This window comes from Prosopis cineraria, unplaced genomic scaffold, assembly GCF_029017545.1.
Source record: "Prosopis cineraria cultivar Desert tree isolate PC_DT_omini unplaced genomic scaffold, ASM2901754v1 PC4, whole genome shotgun sequence".
Lineage (NCBI taxonomy): Eukaryota > Viridiplantae > Streptophyta > Magnoliopsida > Fabales > Fabaceae > Prosopis > Prosopis cineraria.
In genome coordinates this window covers 11823978-11847010 of record NW_026555335.1, presented here as the reverse complement: position 1 = coordinate 11847010, position 23033 = coordinate 11823978, and the positions used below count along the sequence as shown (strand labels likewise).

Here is a 23033-nt window from a genome sequence, read left to right as displayed (position 1 = left end):
GCTGCATCGGCGCTCGAATGTAGTGTTAAATGAGCAAGGGCTACCGCGTCATTCTGGACGCACGCGGCTAAAGAAGTTAGTCCATAAGAACAAAATTAGATTTGGTACTTGGAATGTTGGGACATTAAATTGTAAATCTTTAGAGGTTGTAGGGGTTATGATTCAAAGGAAAATCAATATCCTTTGCCTGCAAGAAACAAAATGGCGTGGAGAAGAAGCTAAGGATATTCAAGGTTTCAAACTTTGGTATACAGGAAAAGTAAGTGCACGCAATGGAGTAGGCATCATTATAGATAAGAAGTGGAAGAAGAACGTTGTAGAAGTTAGCAGAATCGGAGACAGAATTATTTCCTTAAAAATGATAATTGGACGTGAGACTGTTAATATTATTAGCGCTTATGCGCCGCAAGTCGGGACAGAAGCCAGTCTTAAGGAATTATTTTGGGAGGATCTAGAGGGGTTGATTCGACATATACCACAGAGTGAAAAGATTTTTATTGGAGGAGACTTTAATGGGCATGTGGGGAGGGAAGCTGGTCAGTATGCGAGGGTGCATGGTGGTTTTGGTTTTGGAGAGCTAAACAATGAAGGACAAACTCTTCTTGATTTCTCATTGGCGTATGATTTTAAGATTGCCAACACTTGTTTCAAGAAGAGAGATGAGCATCTCATCACTTACAAAAGTGGAGCCTCAAGGTTACAGATTGATTTTCTTTTGGTTAGGAACACAGATAGAAGACTTTGTAAAAATTGTAAGGTGATCCCCGGAGATGCTGTTACGACACAACATAGGGTCCTAGTCCTTGATGTGTGTATTATGAGTAAAATTCAAAAACGTCGACAAGTAGTAACACCAAGGATTAGGTGGTGGCAATTAAAAGGTGAGAAGCAAGATATTTTCAAGCGAAATCTTTTAGATAAAGGAATTTGGGAATCTCAGGGAAGTGCTAACATCATATGGGAGGATATGGCTAAAAAGATACGGGAGGTTGCAAAAGTAGTTTTGGGAGAATCGAAAGGTTCTGATCCGAGAGATAAGGAGTCTTGGTGGTGGAATAATAGTGTACAGGACAAAATCAAGTATAAGAAGAACTGTTTTAAAGCCATACATTTGTGTAACAATGAGGAAAATTGCGAGAGGTACCGTATGGCTAAGAAGGAAACTAAGAGAGCTGTGGGTGAAGCTCGTTCTAAAGCTTTTGAAGAATTTTATAAGAACCTTGAGATGAAGGAAGGAGAGCAAAATATTTATAAGATTGCCAAGAGTAGGGAAAGAAAATCAAGAGATCTAGAACAGGTAAGGTGTATTAAGGATGAAGAGGGAAGAATTTTAGTTACAGATGATGAAATTAAAAATAGATGGGAGACTTACTTTTCTAAACTTTTCAATGATGGAGAGGATTCATCTAGTAACTTGAAGGATTTAGTAACTGGTGAAGGAGAACAAAATTTGTCATTCTATCGAATAATACGTGATAAGAAGGTAAAGGAAGCTTTTAAGAAAATGGCAAATGGTAGAGCCAACGGACCTGATTGTATATCTATCGAAGCGTGGAAATGTTTAGGTGAAGAAGGGGTGAGATGGTTAACTAAGTTATTTAATGTGATTTTACGGTCCAAGAAAATGCTTGATGAGTGGAGGAGAAGTACATTAATTCCTATTTATAAAAATAAAGGAAATATTCAGAATTGTACTAACTATAGAGGGATTAAACTCATGAGCCACACAATGAAATTGTGGGAGAAAGTAATTGAGCACAGGTTGAGATTGGAGACAAGTATTTCTGAAAATCAATTTGGTTTTATGCCAGGTAGATCAACTACAGAGCGATTTATCTACTAAGGGGATTAATGGAAAAGTATCGTTGTAAAGATAAAGATCTACACATGGTTTTTATTGATTTGGAAAAAGCTTATGACCGTATACCAAGAGAAGTACTTTGGAAAGCGTTGGAAAAAAAGGGAGTACGGATTGCTTATATTAAAGCCATACAAGATATGTATGAGGGGGTAAAAACTAGTATAAGAACACCTAGTGGTCAAACAAAGGATTTTCCTATAAAGATTGGACTACATCAGGGATCATCTCTGAGTCCTTATTTGTTCAACTTGATTTTAAATGTTTTGACGGAACATATTCAAGAAGAAATCCCGAAATGTATGCTTTTCGCGGATGATATAGTTCTTATAGCAGAGACAAGAGAAGATGTTAATTGTAAACTTGAATTATGGAGGAGGACATTGGAGTCGAAAGGTTTTCGTCTGAGTAGAAGTAAGACGGAATATTTATATTGTAAATTTGGTAAAGGAATATTCGACAATAATTTGGAAGTGAAATTGGGAGATCAAATTATACCTCAAGTGGAAAAGTTTAGATATTTGGGAGCCATTATTCAAAATGATGGCGAAATCAGTGGAGATATTTCACATAAAATTCAAGCTGGGTGGTTTAATTGGAGAAAAGCTAAAGGAGTTATTTGTGACCGTAAGGTGCCTAATAAACTTAAAGGAAAGTTTTATCGCACTGCTATCAAACCGGCAATGTTATATAGTAGTGAATGCTGGGCTCTAACGGGACAGCAAGAGCATAAAGTTGGAGTAGCAGAGATGAGAATGTTACGATGGATGTGCGGACATACACGTAAAGATAAAATTTGAAATGAGTACGTACGCGAAAAAGTGAGGGTGGCACCTATTGAGAAAAAAATGGTAGAAAATCGGTTGAGATGGTTTGGGCATGTACAAAGAAGACCAAGGGAGGCACCAGTGAGAAGAGTGGAACATATAACTTTGAGTCCGATTAAGAGAGGTAGAGGAAGGCTTAAGAGAACACTCTTGGAAGTTGTTGAACGCGATCTCTTAATTAATAATATTCCTAAAAGTTTGATAAATGATAGAGCACAATAGCGTTTTGCAATCCATGTAGCCAACCCCACCTAGTGGGATAAAGGCTTGTTGTTGTTGTTGTTGTTGTTGTACAAATATTTACTGTTTTGGTACGGTAAGAAATTAAAATGTCACTTATTTTATGTAAAAAGTAATGATTTTAAAAAAAATGATAAAAAAAGATGATAAGTTGGAATACTATAAAGGATATTAGAAGAAAGCACGAGTCTTGGGCCGCATGAACTCGGATTGACCCAGAGAAAAGCGGTTTGATAACTTTGGGAGCAAAAAATCAACCCAAGGCAAAACGGACAAGATTTAGATCGGGTTTATTACGTGGGTTAGAATGGGTTATGGGCTAACCCTTCAAGCTAAATGGTCTAGCCCGGATTGGTACTTAAGGATTGCTTTGTTTCAGGACTTTTCAAGGGGAGGGCAGTGGAATTTGTTGTTCGGTTGGAAAAGGGAGGCAACCTTTATGTTCTCCCTCCATGCCCTTTTGGCAGCATGGAATTGGGATTGGATAACTGAGAGGGAAAATGTAACTGAAAATAAGTTGTTTGGTACAATAGATTTCAATTCTCTAGAAAATCTGGTTCAATTAAAATTGACAGAATTTACTTCTATTTTCATACATTTAGAACTCGCTTCCTTTCTTACCTCTTTAGTAAAAATGACCCACTTTCATTTAGGTATCAAACATGTTTTAAAGTCTTATTTCTTCGTTTTCCATTTTCACTTTTGTAAAAAAAATTCTTTCGTGCTATCAAATAGGGCAAGCAAGCTGAAGGATTCTAGAGGAAAAATAAATTTTGTTATTAAAAACTAATCTGGTTTCCATTTTAAAATTTTTTTTATATTTTAAAAAGAAAAAACAAAATATTTGTTTAACTAAGTCTTTTGGATTTCAATGTTTTCAAAACTGCTTTTTTTTAAAAAAAATAAAGATAAAAACAATTTAGAGTTGTTTCCGTTTTGATTCTACAATTTAACAATTACTCTCTCCATTCAAAAATGTAAGGTATTTTTAGTCTTTTAAGATATAATCATTATCCTTTTTTCAAAAGTGCCCCCATTGATTAATGATTTTATATTTATTGTAGGGTATTTCATAGGGATAAATATGAAAAGATAAGGTTAGTTAAAAAAACAAGTAACTATTTTATTAAGGGATAAGATTTAATTAAAAATGCTTTATATTTTTTAACAAAGTAAGTATAAATTATCTTTAGTTATGGTCAACCATTATCATAGGCTATCATCTTTTACCATTGGCAACTACCACTATTAGCCGTTTTTAATTCTAAAATTATTTTTAAATTAACAATCAATTTTTTATTTTTTATTTTAAAAATTGATCTACAAAATAATTTTTAAAAATAAAATATGACAATAAAATCAAATAAGCCCTAATTTATTCTTATTGACTTTTTTGTATTCCAAAATTTCCTATTTCAGTATAATAAAGAATATGTTTTGTTGCCAAAAGCCTATTGACTCAATGACACCCCACATCTCCTGGAAAGAGAGAGATTGTGAGTGTTATGGTGTGGCTCGGAAAAAATTTGCTTGGAGGAAAATAGTTGAACCCTCAAAGATTGAATTAATATTAGTTAGATCTTTGACAAAAATTTTAAAAAATAAGATAGAAATATTAATTTAGATAATTATAAATTTAATAATTTTGATTACAAATAATAAATTCATATTTCAAATAAAAATTTTAAATTACAATTAAGATTTTTGTTTGTAAAAGTTTGAATTGAAATTTATAATAACTCATGTTTTGAAAAATTTTATCAGGAAATCTAATTGTTATTAATTCAATTTTTTATGAGCTAGTTATCATTCTCCTTATGTATTATACCCAAATGGATGAGTAATATAGGGTAACTCCATCAAAAAATTATATTGCCATATCATGGAATTATATATATACCGCCTCCGTTAAAAAAAATATAAAATATTTTTAATCAAATCTCATTTTCAATAAAGTAGTTATTTATCTTTAAACTAACAATATTTTTTTATATTTTACCCTTATAAAATAGGATGTTTCACCTTAAAATAAATATAAAATAATTTATTCAATAAAAGGCACTTAAAAAAAAGTTAATAATTACACATTGAATGACTAAAAATATTTTATATTTTTTAATATCCAACTTTTTCAAAAACGTTTTATATTTTTTAATGGGAGAAGTATATATTTTTTACTTTTTTATCAAGACTAAATTTATGATTCAACAATTAGTATATATTAACTATATTTACTACTATTCAGACTTCCAATAATAGCTACGCGAAACAAGAGTAAGATACAATAGCATATACTGTTTGATTGTGATTGCTTGTATCAAGACACATTTTCATGATTCATTAAGGTAATGTACATGAAGGTTAATGGTAAACAGTTAGGCAGCTTAGTGTGTACAATTAGTTCAAATCATATATAAATTAACAATTTGGAATTTGGGTGGAAAGAGAATAATATCTATTAAAAATATATTACATAAATAAAATAATTTACAACTATCATTGTAATTTTTTATAATTGTAACTTCACAAATCCATTGGTTAAATTGGTCATGCATTGCAATTTGATACTAATTATATACAATTATCTCATTGGTAATTTATAACTATCACATTAACATTTTACAATTATAACGTCACATATTTGATAGTTAAATTAATCATGTGTTATTAACAAAGTTTAACATTAACTATTTATAACTATCTCATCAATAATTTATAACAGCTATTTTGTCATTTTACAATTATAACTTCACATATATAATATTTATGCGTTATTAACAAAATTTAATATTAACTATTTACAACTGCCTCACTAATAATTTATAATAGTCATTTCAATATTTTATAACTATAATTTCATATATCTAATAGTTAAATTGATCATCTATTACTAACAAAATTTAGCACTAATTGTTTCTAACTATCTCATCAGTAATTTATAATAGTCATTTTAATATTTTACAATAATAATTTTACATATCTAATAGTTAAATTGATCAAGTGTTAGTAACACAGTTTAATACTAATTATTTACAATTATTTTTAAAATAATTTATAACTATCACTTTAACTTTTTACATCTATAATTTGACATATATAATAATTAAATTATTTATGCATTACAAGCAAGGACAGTATTATTTGAAATTAAAAAAAAATGCGAAAATGAAATCGCTTGGATACTACCAGTATGCTTCATTCGTAAAATGAACGGCACAATAACGGACAGGGTTGGAAGCGACTAGTCGTCTCCGTCAATATCTCATGGTGGATAATATTTATGAGAGAGAGAGAGAGAGTGACAAGTGGGGTTGAGTTGTGAATATTTTTCGTTACGCCTTGTTTGGCTGCTGGAATAGTTCCTACGTAATGAAAACTTTCAAACTGCATATTTAGTTTTGCTGTTTGCATGAACGATCGCCGGAGGTTCAACAAGCAATGGAATGCTCAGCCATTCTAAGAATATTTTATGTAATGCAATTTTGAAACATTATTATTTTAGTCATAATTTAAAATTAATTTCACAAAATTAAAAAATAATTTCACAGAATTTTGCTCTGCGATTTGAGTGCCTCATTTGAGACATGACCCCCTTGATTTTTATATCACCCTGCTATCCTTGATTTTTATAAAAAAAAAAAATATCGTGGGTATGTTTTTGATAAGATCAAATTAATTTTTTTAAAAAATAAATTATGACTAGTATAAGAAATCATAGACTAAACAATTAATTGTGTTAATTTTTATTTTTAATATATATTAATATATATATATATATATATATATTGTCCCATATATCAAAATTTATATTTTTTACACTTATTATCTAACATATCAAATTTTCTGCTATATAAATTTTTTATCACATATATTTTTCAAACAATTTTAATGTAAAGTATTTGTATAACAAAAATTACAAATCATAAAAAACAATATCCTTTTTAATTGTATTTTAAAAAATAATTTTTATTATACATAATTAAAATAAATTTCAATTTAATAAATTAATATTTTTTAAAAATATATTTAAATACAAATTCTGTTAAAAATTTTACTTTTTATTAAATTAATTTTTATCAAGTAATTTTTTTGTTGCCAAACTACCAAATAAACTTTTGACAGGTAGACTTTTGGCTAACAAAAAATAAGAAAAGTACTCTATAAGACTCCATCTATTAAAAAATATAAGACATTTTTAAGGAGTTGGATATTAAAAAATGTAAAATATTTTTAAATTTTTGAGATATAATCATTATTTATTTTTAAAATACCCCTATTGATAATAACTGTATATTTATTGAAGGGTATTTAATAAGGGTAAATATTAAAAGATAGAACTAGTTAGAAAGTAGGCAATTACTTTATCGGGAGGTGAGATTTAATTAAAAATGCTTTATATTTTTGAACAGGAGTATATCTTATATATTACCGTCGGTTTTTCCAATTAATGTAAATTAAAATAATAAAAGCATCCCATTTTTTTAGGATTATATAAATTTATGTTCAAATAAAAAATAAAAAATAAAAAAATTGGGTAATTTAATATTTTTATTCACATAATATTTTCTAAGAATGATGAAAGTTAAAAATAATACTCCCTCCGTTTAAAAATATAAGACATTTTTTAAAGAGTTAGATATTAAAAAATGTAAAGTATTTTTAATTTTTTGAGATGTAATTGTTTTCTTATTTTTTAAATGTCCTTATTGATAGTGATTTTATATTTATTATAGGGTATTTAATAGGAATAAATATAAAAAAATAAGATTAATTTAAAAGTAGGCAATAACTTTATTGGAGGATGAGATTTAGTTAAAATTACTTTATATTTTTAAACAAGGTAAGTATATATTTTTTTCACCCAAAATAACGGGCGTTTATATATCTATATACAGTCAAATTTTAATTAAAATTTAACTAAACTTAAGTAAAATTTTTTTAAAAAAATAATAATTCTGGAGGTGTTATTTATTAAAAAAGTTTAAGAGTTATGATAAAAATTTGAAAAAATTAATCTTTTGGTCCTCCAACTTTTAAGTCACTTGTAACTCAATTCTTTAACTATGATTCGCTGTCAGTCTCTCAACTATGACTCGCCTATGACTCACTCCCTCAACTTTTGAATCACTTATAAATTAGTCCCTAAATTTTTGTTAATTTTTTTTTGTTAGCTTATTTCTGACATCAATAAGCAAGAGGAAGATATTTTAGAATAATATGAGAATTTTTTTATTCCTCTTATTTGATAAATTTTTTTTGAAAAATTAAAAAATAAGGATCGAATTATAGGTGAATCAAAAGTTGAGGGATTGAGTTACAGCGAGTTATAATTGAAGGATTGAGTCGCAGGGAGTCATAATTGAGGGATTGAATTATAAGTAAGTTAAAAGTTGAAAAATTAAACGGTTAATTTTTTAAAAAAATTTATAGGAACTCCTGTGAAAATGTTAAAAGAGAAATATAAAGAGAAATATACTAATAATATATATTTACCGACGTATTGTATATTTCACGTAATCTGATTATAAATGAAGTTCCATAATTATAAATAAATTCATCAGAATCCCCATACGTTCTGTATCCGTCCACCCACACGCCGCCCTCTCTTCCTATGAAATGCTTCCACTTTGCTCTCCTCACCATTCTCCTTAGCCTACCCTTCTCGGCTAATCAAATTCACATGCACATCAAATTAAAATTTGTATTTTTTATGTGTAATTAAAATTTATTACCAAGATAGTATATGTGTACAATTAAAAAGAATTTAACCTTTTTATATAATATCATTATTAATTATTATATTTAAGTTTCAACATTAAAACTAATTAAATTTAATTGCAATTAAGAAGTTGGGTGATGGTAATTATATGAAAATATATCCTCCCCCTCCTATAAAAATTACAATGCATTTTTTGGAGGTTAGATTTTCAAAAATAAAAGGCATCTTGAATTTTTCAATGTGCAATTATAATTTTTTTAAAAAATATTGTTAATAAATGCAAATCACTCAGCAAAACATCTTATTGAATAAAAGCAGACATGAAAAAATAACATTAATTTAAAAATAAACAAATAATTAATTAATTAAAAATATAATTTAATTAAAAATATCTTATTGTTTCTTTAGTCTCTTTTAGAAGGCCCACTGTGAAATAACCTTTTGGTCTATAACACAAGACACTTGATAATGTGTTACTTATTTTTTTAATATTATTTTTATTTAACTAATTAGTTATAATAGAGAATGAAATGTACTTCTAAAAATTTTTATTTAAATAAAAATAAAAATATATTTTATTTTTTAAATAAAATTAATAACTTAATGATTTTCTTAATCCTTGTGAGGTAGAGTATTTTTTATCACAGGAAATACATGTATTTTGATATTAATTTAATTAATTAGTTAAAGTACATAGATAATGAAGGAGGACATGTATAGGAGGAGGGGAGGGTGGAAGATGGAAAGACCTCGATCATCGAGCAATGCACAGTAGGCGGAGCAGCAATCAACTGTTCCCACGTTCATTCTCTCTTGCATCCACCTCCCTCCTCCTCCTCGTCCTCCTCCTCTATATGTGTCACCTTCTCGCTCTTCTCCTTCATTCAAACCTGAAGCCTCCCATCTTCTCCCCTCTCTCTCTCTCTCTCTCTCTCTGAACCAGCTAGAATCTAGCCTCCTATTTACATCACCGTTTCCAAAGAAACCTTCTCTTTCTTCACGCTCACTCACCAACCCTATGGACTCTTATCCCAACTGGCTCGCTTTCTCTCTCTCTAATCACTCCCCTCTCTTCCATTCATTCTCCTCAGGTACTACTCTCTTTGCCTCTCTTCTCTTCCGCTTTCTTTCGCTTTCTTTTTTTCTTTAAAATTATTATTTCTCAAAGCGTTTTGTTTTTTCAGGTACCACCGATGATGCGTCGCCGCAGGCGGCTGTTGGAGGACCTGCCACCAGCAACGACCTCTCCATCTTCGCCGGAGGCAGCCGCAAGTTCGAGGACTTCCTGGGCGGCTCCTCCGCCTCGTCGGTAGCAGATGCTACTGCTCCTCCTCCTCAGTTCTCAGCCGACAACGTTTTCAGTTCTGATCTCAAAACCATAGCCGCCGGCTTTCTCCCGCGCTTGGCCGCCGCCGAACAAGCCGAGCCTCGAAAACAGGCCCTGGCCGTGACCGTGCCTTCCCCTAGGAAGACCGCCGACACATTCGGCCAACGCACCTCCATCTACCGCGGCGTAACACGGTACCTTTCTTCTAGTCTTCACTTATAAATAATCTCAGCAGAAATGATACTATTTTCAACCTATTTTTTCACTTATTTGTTCTTTTGAATTTATTATATCAGGCATAGATGGACTGGGAGATATGAAGCTCATCTATGGGATAATAGTTGTAGAAGAGAAGGTCAAAGTAGGAAAGGAAGGCAAGGTAATACTAATTTAATTTGTTCAGTGATTCACACGTTTCTTCTCCGTGAGGCCAAACTTATCATGGATCGTGTATATCACGCGCCTCAATCTATATATTTGACCGGAATAAATGGGAGCATCAGAACGTGCTTGGGGTTCAAATCCCAATACTGAGTAGTAAATGTTTTGAAACTAGACGAAGCAAGCTGAGCTTTTTCTTATTGTTGGTATATAAATAAATGGTGAAGAAGAAGATTCTGATGCATGCTTGCTTTGTTGCTTTGTGCGGCTACCTGATGCTGTGAATGATTGCTGGCCTGTGGGGTGCTTTTGGTCATTATGATTTTCAGTTTATTTGGGTGAGTTTGGCTTTGACCCGTTATCATTCTCGTTTGTCTTTAAAGATTCCGTTCTGTTCATTTTCAAGGATGTCTATGCCTTTAGATTCAGATTCTCGTCAAGGTTGATCATCGTGTTCCTGAAAGAATTAACACGTTTCTGTTTATATTGTTTGTTACCTATCACAATAGGTGGCTACGATAAGGAAGAGAGAGCAGCCAGAGCTTATGATCTCGCTGCTCTTAAATATTGGGGTCCAACTACCACCACCAACTTTCAGGTTTGCTTCGTCCTTTTTTCTCCGTGAATATTCCCTTTTTTTTTTTGGTGCGTGAGTTCGGCTGGTATGCTAGGTTTTTTACTTTTAATTTAATATACCCATAACTTGAAATCGGAATTTCTGGTTAAATTGGATTAACTCCTTCGCTAGCTGATCCCCAAGGCTCAGTGCTCCTATGTAAATTCGTTTAAATATTTACTAATGTCTCTTTCTCTGGTGCAACTCTTGCAGATTTCGAACTATGAGAAGGAACTGGAAGAGATGAAGAACATGACAAGGCAGGAATTTGTTGCTTCACTACGAAGGTAGTAATTTACAGCATTTGCATTTTGATCACTTTAGGGTTTCACTTTATTTACCTTTGCATGTAATCTCCAGTCTTTTTTATTGTTTTATGCCCTCTCTAAATTCTCTCTCTCCACTTTGTAGGAAGAGTAGTGGCTTCTCTAGAGGGGCTTCAATATACAGAGGAGTGACAAGGTGGGTGTGTATTTATATGTATATATATTTATTGTGAGTAAATGCTTTAACTTTATCTCTGCTTTTGTTGTACTATAATCTTTTTGATCCTGAGTGAATAAAATATATCATAATTGTGAGAGGATTTAAACGCTTTTGTTCATTGCAGGCACCACCAGCATGGGCGATGGCAAGCAAGAATTGGCCGAGTCGCCGGAAATAAAGACCTTTATCTCGGCACTTTTAGTGAGTCCATTTCTCATGTTCCCTTCAATTACCTTTAATTAGGATCTATAGACTCTTATTTAGATGATGAAGTCAGAGAGAAATAGACAGGGCAAAAAAAGTTAAGTGTGATATAATGGCCTTGGCCCCTTATATCGTGTCCTTTTCTTTTTGAATTCATTCATGATTATACTATATGATTCAAATTAGGTACTCAAGAGGAAGCTGCTGAAGCATATGACATTGCAGCTATAAAATTTAGAGGATTAAGTGCAGTGACCAACTTTGACATGAGCCGATACGACGTGAAGAGCATAGCAAACAGCAGTCTTCCCATAGGAGGATTATCATCCAAAGCCGAAAACTCATCAGACTCTTCTGCATCTGACAGCAAAAGCAACGATGGAAGCCTCAGATCAGCCGATAGTAACAACGTCGACCGAGACCCGTCCTCTCATTCATCGGTAACCTTCACGTCCCCCCCATCAACCTCGAACCACCTCAGCTTCGCCGTGCCCATCATCAAACAAGATCCAACCATGGATTACTGGTCCAATATCCTTGGCTACCACCAGAACCCTCCATCTCTCAAGAACCCTTCCAACACTGTTACTCTCGCTTCTCTGCAAAATTACAACAATAACAACACAATGGTACCGTTCAGCTTGGAGTTGCAGAGAAATAGCAATGCATTAATGGATGGGGGTGTGATTAATGCTCAGAACATTGAGCAGCAACAAAGCGGAAGCAATAATAATAATAGTAGTACCGGAACGGTGGATTCAAGTTTAAGTTCAGTGATAGCATTGGGCACTCCGATAGGTTTAAATAGTAACAGTAGTTATGAGAGTTCATCTGGATATGGAAACTGGAGTGTAGGGCCTGGTCTGCGCACATTCCAAACACATGCAAAAGGAAGTCTGTTTCAGACGCCAATATTTGGAATGGAATGAGTGAATGAGAGAGACGATGAAGGAGAAAGGAAGGGGAGTGAGAATCTGTGCATAATGATGGTGAAAGGGATATTGAAGGAGTAAGTGGGTAGTGTTTGTAATAATTCACCAGAGGCCCCAAAACTTTAATTTGCTGACACTGTACTGTACTATTACTAACTTGGTGAAAAAGAAAAGTTGTTTAGGTTAGGCTTTGATTTTTTTTTTTTTTTTTGGGTGCTTCTTTAGTTTGAGCCCTTTTGCTTGTCCTCCTTGTTCACTGACATAATTTTTGGTGGGGATAGCAAGGGAAAGGAATGTTTTGTAACCCTTTCAAGTATGTCTCTAGTCTCTGTATTTTGCTTCTTGAAAGGTAAAAACGTTATTTTCATGTGATATCGCTGGTCGCCTAATTAGTTACTTGTTTTTAAATTTCGGGTAGTTTGGTTAATATCTTAATCACAAGACTCTTGACTGAAAAGGAATCAAGTGTTTATTTCATTTTTAGGACACGTCTTAAACAGCAGGAAATGTGAAAATTTTGATTGTGTGAGGTGAGAGAATTAATACCCTCACCTTTTTCTGTTGCATAGCGTTTTCTAAATTATTTTTTTGAAATTCAATAGAAGTCACAAGCTATTAATCAACACTTCTATTGTGTAAAGTTGAAATACTTTTTAATTTTTAAGATAAATTTAACGAATTTATTGCCCTTTTTTAAAACTAACGACATTATTGAAAGTGAATTATAATAAGTATCCGATGAAGCATTTTGTATTATAAATAAATTTCTTCTTGTAGTTTAATTTGTGTTATCTGTAAAACAATTTTATTCTCTCATTTACATTACAATGTTGGGGATATCTTGATGTCTTCTGATGCTTTGTTATTATCACACGTGCACGTCTAGGTGCCTCAGTTTCTTCACGAAATAATATTTGGTCTTGTTTTACGTTACAAGGTGACTTTTGGTCTACATTTTTTTAAAGCATGCGGTGAAGATAGAAACTAGAATTAGAAATTAATTAAAAAAATGGAGTGCAATATGAGAATCCGTATATGTTCTTTCCGTTTTTAAATAGAAAATGAAAATAATCCAAATGGAGTAATATATATATATATATGAATATTTTTATTGGACAATTACATTCAGGTCCCACACCAAGAAATTAATTACTAATGTGAAATTTCAATATAATTCTCCTTATTTTTATTGCCCGAGCATTTATGTTTTTTTTTCAGGGAAAAAAACACAACCATTTCTTATTATGTGTTAGTTTTATCCATTATTATTTCTCTATTAATTAGGTAATGAAAGGAACAATACTGATATTGCTATCTCATATAATATTAAATCTCATCTTGACCCTCATAAGTCCTCTTATTAAGACATCATTTTTTTTTAACTTTTAAACATTCCCTTTAATTTTTCACCATACATGAATCCTAATAGACAGTCTCAGTGTTATAATAAGAGTAAATGAATCTTAATATATGAATCCCTTTACTAATTGGAATCTTTGATTGGAGGTTCATGTGCAGCTTCGAGGCTCTCCATAGCAGTTTCACAATGGTCGGCAAGGTTGTGTTGAACTCCAACACACTACGATATTTAAATAAAGAGATGAGAGAGTTTTTACTCTTAATATATAATTTAATTTTTACTATTTGATTTCTAAATCTTGAGTCGTGGAAGTTTTTTTTATAACATATAAATTCTTATTATTGATTAATTTGTTTTTCAAATTTGTTAGTGACGGTAATTTTCTTAAAACTTATTCTGTGCTCAAATAATTTTATTTAACTTTGATTTATGGGGAAACAGTTCTCATGAATAGTGTATGAGTAATCCTAGAGGTTACGTTGGTCTGCCACGATAAAAATATATAAGAATAAAAATCGTTGTAATATAAATAATGATACCATGAAACATATAATAAGCAATAAGAATTGTTAAAGTTTAAATAATTGATAAATTAAATATTCATATTAGAATTATGGAATAGTAAACATTATATTTCTAAAATGATTCAAAATTTAGACAAATTATATGTAATTGTCTTTTTTCTTGTGCAATTTATGAGGAGACATGAAGATATACATGGAGAGAAAAATTGATGAAATAGAAATAAAATTGCAGAGTCCAATTAAATGTATGAATAAAAGACAAACGAAATCAATAGTGATCGAGTTGGGTGAGAAAAACTCAACGTTTCATAAGTTAAACTCAATATTTCTCCTAATAATAAAGTAATACTAAACCAGCCATGGAGACATTAATTAAGTTGGTAGAAAATGCTTAATTAGTGGTGTTTACATTAGAAAGGTGATTTCGGGGCCAATAATTAATTGAGAGGAGGCACAAGTTTGACCAAAAGTTAAAGAATCAAATCAAAATTGAAAAGGAAAGGGTGTTGATAAGAGATTATTAATTACATTTACATAGGCATACAAAATGACACAAAACCTTAGTTGTTAGAGTTGTCGTGTACTTTTTGGTGATGGGGCCTCTGCCCTTTTAGATTACTCGTAAAAACACTTTGTTAGTTTGGAAACTCAATTCATAATATTTTTTTAAGGAAAAAAACATAGAAAACAAGTGAGAATAGAAGAACAAAGAAAATGTCTTGTCTTGTCTTGTCTCTTTAATTTGTTAAAATCCTCTTTTGATGATGATGACTGTCCTCTGAACCTTTCGGCGCTCATTAGATTCTTTCCCCACCACGCTCTCATCTTTGACCACTCTTCTGACCATTTTAAATCAAGAATGAAGAACGATATTTTAAGTTCTACAATATTGAATTAGTAATCGATAAATTGTTTTCAAAAAAATACTCCACCAATATCAATTTATAAAATATTTTTAAAAATATAATTTAATATTTAAAATATAATTTATTTTCATAAAAATAAACTTTCATTAACTATACTTAATATTATGTCTCTCCTTATTATACTTTCTCTCTATTTATATAATATTTCATAAATAACTAAAAAGTGTTTTATAAACAGAAATAAAAGGATAAAGTTGCAAATAATGGTTCAGAAAATTATAAACAGAAATCTCAATTCCCATTTAAAAATTATTTTTTAAACCTAAATATCTTAACTGTAATTGAAAGTTTTAAATTTACAATTATTTCAATCAATATTTTCAATTTATTTTTTAAAAATTTTGTTAAGAATTTAATTAATTCAATATTCTCGACTTTTAACTGTCATTCTCTCAAAGACAAAATCACAGATGTTTAAAAGCTTACGTTATGCAGCTGCTTAATTATCAATTTTCAATTTGCTTCAATGACGATTAGTCTGTTTATGATCGCGTGGCCAGCTTCTGTAATCATTTGTTCAAATCTTTCTCAAACTATCATATCATATTAATTTTCACATTGATTAATCATTAATTCCGACTGGTTTTTGTTCAGTAAATAACCTAGTTGGTTGTCAAGGGGATGAAAATTTGATGGTTAAAACTATTCCTTTGAGTTGGGATGCGTATCTTTCAATTGCATGCAACTAGGTATTGAAATTTAAATCTTGTCAATAAGATATGACCAGAAAAAAACAACAGTACAATATTCATTAATACTATATTTGGATGCATATGAATTTAAATTTGAGTTTGAGCCAAATCCATTATTTAGGTAATTAAAAATATATGAATTTGAATTTGATCTAAATCTAAATTCAAATTCTACTTTAATCTCTTCATAATTTAACATTTTTTCTAAACCTCTATCATTTCAAATCCTAACTCAATTTATTTTGAAATTTAACCCAAATTCATAAAGGCTTGATTGACCTGACAACGGTAATTGGATTGAACCACCAAAGCTGATAGAACCAAGCTGTCACCATTGATCAAGATCGGATCGCTACTGTTGATTGGGATTGCACCGCCAATGCCAACTGGGACTAAATGTCCGACTTCTATTAGGACCGAACTACCCTTGTTAGTAAGGACCTAAGTGCAAGCAATGATCTAGACTGGATGGCTGACTTCCACCGTGATTACACCATCAGTGATAACCCAGATGGGCCCTCACTTGCATCGAGGCAATTTCTATTAGGAGCACACCCGAACAACGATCAAGACCAGACGATTGAATTCCACTCAAATTAGACCATCAGTAATAACTCAGACAACCCTTGACTTCTACCAGGATTAGACCATCAGCGATAATCCAATAAGGCCCCCAACTTTCACTGGGACCGCAAACTGACAACGACCGAGACCAGACCAATGGCAATGATTGGGATCAATGGCTGACTTTCACTAAGATTGGATCAACAGAGATGATTAAGACGGGACGATTGACTTTCACTAGGACTAGAGCGATGGCTACAACCAGGACAAAATGACTAACTTCTAGTGGGACCAGGCTAGCAGTGACAATTGACTCCCATTGGGATTGAATCGATGACTATGACCAATATAAGATGATTAACTTTTAGGGGACCAGACTGACAGCAACTATTAGGACCGCACGACCAACTTCTATTAGGACAAGGCAGCCTCTGTTGATTGGGATTGGATGACCTCTTGTGACTAGGATTAGATCGCCGGCACTCACCATGATCGTTCTGATCCCTGTCAAAGTCACCAACACAGTCGCAGTCAAAGCCATCCACCCAGTCATAGTGGGAGCTAGTTATTTAATTTGGTTGTAGGTACAATCCCAATCGACAATAATGATTTGGTCCTTGTCACTTCTTAATTGAAGTTGGTATTTCGATCCCAATTGTCACTGTCAATTCAGTCTTGGTCATCACCGTCGATTCGGTCTCGGTAAGTTGGCCTTTAGACCCTAGTAATCACTAGTGCCACAGTCTCAGTTGGCGTTAACAATTTGGTCCCTATGAAAGTTGCCCATTTAGACTGTCGACTTTGACAAAGAATGGACTAGTGCCGACGTCATCCAAGTATATTTTAGATTCACATGTAGAATTTAAAATTTAAAATTTTACTTTAGATCCAAACAAAAAATTTTAATAATATAATTTAAAATTTTTTATATCATTCAAACAAAGAATTTAGAATATATGAATTTCAAATGTGAAATTTCAAATATGATATTTTAAATTCAAATTCTCAACTTAAATTCACTTATTCAAACGCAACCTAAGTTTAACCATTAATTATCTAAATTTATCAATACCTTTAATAAATATACAGAAAGATAGTACCAAAAGAAACTATATATCACATAGAAAAAATGTATTATTAATATTTCCTCCATTCAAAAATGTAAAATATTTTTAACTGAATTTTATCCCCAATAAAATAGTTATCTGCTTTTAAACTAACCCAATTTTTCTATATTTACCCCTATTAAGCACCCTACAATAAATATAAAGTCATTATCAATAAGGATGTTTTTAAAAAAGAGAATAATTATACCTCAAAAGATTAAAAATAACTTACATTTTTTAACTTTTAACTCTTTAAAAAATATTTTATATTTTTAAATGGAAGGAGTAAATAATTTACTCATGAACATGATCATTTATATTACACACTGCACGCTACACAACTACAAAAGGAAAGCTTACATATTTGATATAATTCCCAGTTTTTTTATAAGATATATGTAGAATTTTTTTTTAGAAGACATCATATAGAATATTTATTACGTCTTTCTCATATTGCTTTTATTTAATATTGATTCTTTTTTTTTTTTCAAAAGCATACCACATGAGATTAAAAAAAGGCAAATAATTGGAAAATGATTTGGTTTTCAAACAAAGGTAGTGAGCTTCGAGCATTTTCTTCATTCCCGTGGTATTGTTGAAAGTAATTTATAAAAATTTTAAAATAAGTATTTTTGTTCATAATTTTTTTTAAAAAAAAACCGTGCTTTCTCTCTGGGGATGATTATCTCTACTTTGTACCGTGTAACAAGTTTAGGTGTTTTGTCTTTAATAAAAATAATTAAGTTTAGTAATTAACCTTCGATTAATGGAATGAACGTGACAAAAATGGTCATGAAAGCAACCTTCATCAACCCTTCAACTTCACCAAAATGAATTTTCTTGAGTTAATTGAATGTATCTCCACTGGGCTTGGACTTGAGGCTAACATCCTCTAGGGATCCCTAGGGCCATGCATAGCAATAATTCTTCAGTCTTCGCAAATATTTTTTTATTGTCTTTTGTTAGCTTGAAGGCACCATTATTGGAGCTTATTAGGTCTTTTTATCCTCTAGCAGGGTACAGGTTAGGCATATGCATAGAGGTGCCACGTGTTGCATGATCTATGACTTACATTCTCATTAAAGGAGTTCATTCTTCACATGGAAGAAACGAATTTAAGAAAAATTAAAGTCGGTGAATAGAGAATTTCTTATCTTGATATGTTTGCTATACGTCTAAGTATCCAAAGTATATATTAAACTGTCTTATTTTTATAAAATATTTTTGAATGTGATTTAGCATCTAAAATGTAACATTTTTTTTAAATAAGGCTTCTATATTTTACTAAAAAAACGTCTTATAAATTAGGATGGGTGAGTATAAAAGAATTGGGCTTAATTTTACTTGAAATAAGGAACAGTACTTCTTGCAATAGAATAAAAATGTATTACTAAGTTGATGACTTTCAAGTTATAAAATGTTTTGATTATCTCAGCCCATCTTGATGTAGAATATTTTAGGAAAAATTATATTCAAAGACCATTTAAATAACTTATTTATAGATAATGATCAATATTAAATAAATTATTGTTAAAATAGAATATTAATTTTTTTTTTTTAGTGGAAGCCTTGTCTCTATGTCCCTCCCTTTTTTTCATTTATGTAAAAAATGGTTACATCCTACCAAATACAAAGGACCTTAGATTTCTTGAAGGAACTTCAAGTAAAATGAGGACAATAATAGACATCAATTAGTAATGCTCCTTAAATGTAGCATTACAGTTATATTATAGCATATCATTATTGGGGCTTATAGACTAGGCATGTATAGATGTCATGGCACCACATGTTGCATGATTTGGACTCATTCGATACTTATTTTGATTATTATCAAAGTCTTGAGTTAATTTTATAAGCTTATCATTTTAATATTATTAATTTATAAAATTATTTGGATTCGTTCGTAATAAATTTAATTAAAGTTATAAGTTGATTTTTTAAATTTATCATTTTTATATTTTTAGTTTATGAAATTATATTAACTTACTCAAACTCAAATTAAATGTAAACTTAATTAAACTCATAAAAATTATCAAATTTTTTATCAAGTTGAACAATTAATTGATGACTTAGGTATATATTATGTAAAACTTAGTTTATAGAAATGCTATGATTTGATTCAAAGAAAAATAAAATTTAAAAAACAAAAATTAATATATAAAAAAGAAAAATAAGAAATACCAAAAACATGTTTCTTAATTTTGAAACTTTTATGTTGAATATGATAGTCTATTAATATAGATTAATTTAATTTTAATTACTTATATTTAAATTTGAAATATATTTTAAGTCAAATTGTGATTATATTTTGTATTTTAATTATTTAATTATATATTTTTAATGGTTATTTATTGATAAAAGTAAACTCTAACCAGCTTACATTGCCGTCATGATTTTACTTAAACTTGCAAGTTTGAAAAACTTACTTATTTTCTTTGATCATATTTACAAGTCACTTTTAATATAATTTACTAGAATTAAGAAAAATATTAAAGCTCATTAATTAAATCTAAAAATTTATTAAGTTTCAACTTCAACCCCTATTAAATATATATAATTTAATAATATATTTTTTCTTACTAACATTATTTAATAAGGGTAAAAGGAGAAAATTATGATAAAAAAGTTGATGACATGGCTTATACATAAAATCAAAAAAATTCTTCGACTTCCATCTTATAAATAATACCCATGGGAGTGTTTAGGACTTGCTTAGTTTCTATTCTCAAAAATAGTTTTTTGTTTTTTAGAATAAAAAAATTTAAAAACTTATTTGGATGAGTATTTTGAATTTAATTGTTTTAAAAAATATTCTCATTTTTTATTTTTAAAAATTAAAAATAGAAATATGTAACAGCTATTTTCTTATTTTCAAAATACATTACATTTGATTATTTAAAACTATAGTTACATTAACAAATAATTATCATAAACCATCATCATTAATTGCTAGTCACTATTGCTATCGACAAATTTGTTTAATTTTGAAACTATTTTTGAATTAACACAACCAAAGATATTTTCTTTTGTTTTGTTTTGTTTAAAAAAATTTAAAGATTACTTTGCAAAATAATTTTTAAAAATAAAAATGAGAACAAAAACCAAACAAAACCCTTAATAACACTCGAATCCGTTTTTATTGATTGAAATAAAGCGAGGAGACATAAACACAGGATGAGAAGCTTATATAAAGAATTTGATGTGCATATACCTTTTTGTGTCTATCTTTCTTCCTTTTTTTTAATATTTTCACTTGCAATATTCCTTCAAGGAATTCAACGTGTGAAACTTTACTTTATCAGGATTATAATATAAATTATTTTTTAAAAATTTTACTTGATTTAAAATATAAAATTTTGTATACGCCTTTTTTTTATTTTATTCCAATTACATCCTCACTTTATTGAATAATTAATGAGGATATTTCAAGTAAGTTAATTATTATATTTATTACTCTCAAGAATATAATTAAAAAGATGTGAAATTTTTTTAAAAATTAAGATCTTAACTAATTTTTTTAAAAAATATAAATTAATTAATAATAACTTATATTATGATTTGGAGAGAATATGACCTTTAATCTAATCTACATCACAGAAGAGACAAACCCTAACAGAAAATACTAATAATACAAGTACTTGCAACATTAATGTGGCTACAGAATAATGAATAATGGGACACCATTGAATAACAATTATCAATTGTAAAAAAGCACAATGATAGACTGTGGATATGATGCGACCCTACTTCTCTTCAAAGAATGGCCTAATGGGGCTTGTTTCAAATTTTTATTTTACTGTCTTTGTTTATCTTCTGATAGAGTGGTACAATTATTCTGGTGAGTACTCATAACTGTTATAAGTTTCATTTTTTTTATTTGGATGATTAAGATTTACATTGTTGAGCTAATCTCATGTAGATATCTAGGATTAGGCTAACAATAATTGATACAATTAAAGCATATAAAAAATTTTCTCTATTCACATTAAACTAGATTTTATACCGGTATAATACAGGGGGACATTGAACTGGAATAAAGATGAGAGATTTCAATGAATTTGATTTAAAAAATGATGAATGGGATTAAAAAATTTTAATTAATCCTCTTACATTTTATTTTTATTAAAAATTTTCAATCCCACTTCTCTATTTTTTTTTTCTAATTCAAACTTATTAAAATCTCCCTTCTCTCCTCCTTTTCTCTCCACTAAAGAGGGATGAGAATTAATTTAAGTTAGAAATTGGGTAAATATTGACTTCACAATTTTTCAACAAATTGTTGTATGTGTGTCAAAAGTGTGTGTGTGTCAAAGTCCCACATTGACTAAAGGAAGGAATCTCTTAGTGTATATATACTAAAAAATGAAGTGGGCTAGTAAAATGGGCTTAGAGGAGAAGTGGCCTCGCGCACATGAGACAGGCCAACTCAGGGCAATCACAGTTGAAATCAGCCGATTCGCCCCCCCTGCGCGCGAGTTCAAGAGGCACCGGGTTTCTTTTATCGGGTTATTTTTACAAAAAATGGTTAAATAAATAATTATTTTTGCTTACCCGAAAAACCTCTAATTTAGCTGTTTTCAAGTTGAACTTGAGGCGTTGGCAGTTTTCTGGAAACCGAATTCTGTGCGTTAATGTTTTGTCTGCCTAACGTCTCCAGATTGAACGCTGAACGTTTTTGGATTAATGGACGTGCACGTTTTTGCTGTTTAAGGCGTGTAACTGAGGTATTAATCCATGAACGTTCGTTATTTAATGTGTGTATAACCGAAGCATTAAACGGTAATTATAACCCAACGTTTGTGTCTCATTCCTCAGCTTATAAATAGACATGGGTGCGGACAGAACAGATAGTGAGCGTTCTCGTCCTCTCCTCCGTCTGATCTTCTGTTCATCTGTTCTCATTTATAGACTCCACTGTTCTGTTCCCTTGCTCCATCGCAGGAAGTGCTCGTTTAATCCTGGGGGACTGCCGGTCCACCGTCCAGGTGTACCGGAATAGTTCTTAAGGACAGTGTTCTTCCTGACACGACTCGAGCAATCAGTAGCTCACTGTTTGCCTCTGCATCTGCTGTTTTATAACAATCTTAAGAACTATTTAACCCAATGGCGACCGACGGTGCTGAGAATGTCACTCTCGAAGGTGTGCCCAGTGGTTCGACTGGAGGTCAATCCGTCCCTGCTGCTGTTTCCGTTCCCCTACCAAGGCCGTTCCCTGACATATCAAAGATAGAAGTCTTTGATGGCAGGAACTTCAAACGCTGGCAGGAACGT

At 30.8% G+C, this 23033-nt stretch overlaps 1 protein-coding gene across 2 annotated transcripts; it reads left to right on the top strand.

The window, feature by feature from the left end:
• The first annotated feature begins 9384 nt into the window (after positions 1 to 9384).
• Positions 9385 to 12962, top strand: LOC129309336 (AP2-like ethylene-responsive transcription factor AIL5). 2 transcript variants are annotated; one of them, XM_054950883.1, is made up of 9 exons: positions 9385 to 9735; positions 9829 to 10165; positions 10268 to 10350; positions 10682 to 10690; positions 10862 to 10950; positions 11182 to 11255; positions 11380 to 11430; positions 11579 to 11655; positions 11845 to 12962. In XM_054950883.1, exons 1-9 carry the CDS (start codon positions 9663 to 9665, stop codon positions 12585 to 12587), a joined length of 1536 nt encoding a protein of 511 aa, XP_054806858.1. In that variant the 5' UTR covers positions 9385 to 9662; the 3' UTR covers positions 12588 to 12962. The 2 variants fall into 2 exon arrangements, with proteins under 2 accessions (XP_054806858.1, XP_054806859.1); XM_054950884.1 differs by lacking the exon at positions 10682 to 10690.
• The last annotated feature ends 10071 nt before the right edge of the window (positions 12963 to 23033 follow it).

Excerpts from the sequence above, each read along its gene's own strand:
- LOC129309336 (XM_054950883.1), top strand. The coding sequence starts at position 9,663 with ATGGACTCTTATCCCAACTGGCTCGCTTTCTCTCTCTCTAATCACTCC. Across the intron at positions 9,736-9,828 it reads CTTCCATTCATTCTCCTCAG|GTACCACCGATGATGCGTCG; the intron begins GTACTACTCTCT and ends TTGTTTTTTCAG. Across the intron at positions 11,431-11,578 it reads ATATACAGAGGAGTGACAAG|GCACCACCAGCATGGGCGAT; the intron begins GTGGGTGTGTAT and ends TGTTCATTGCAG.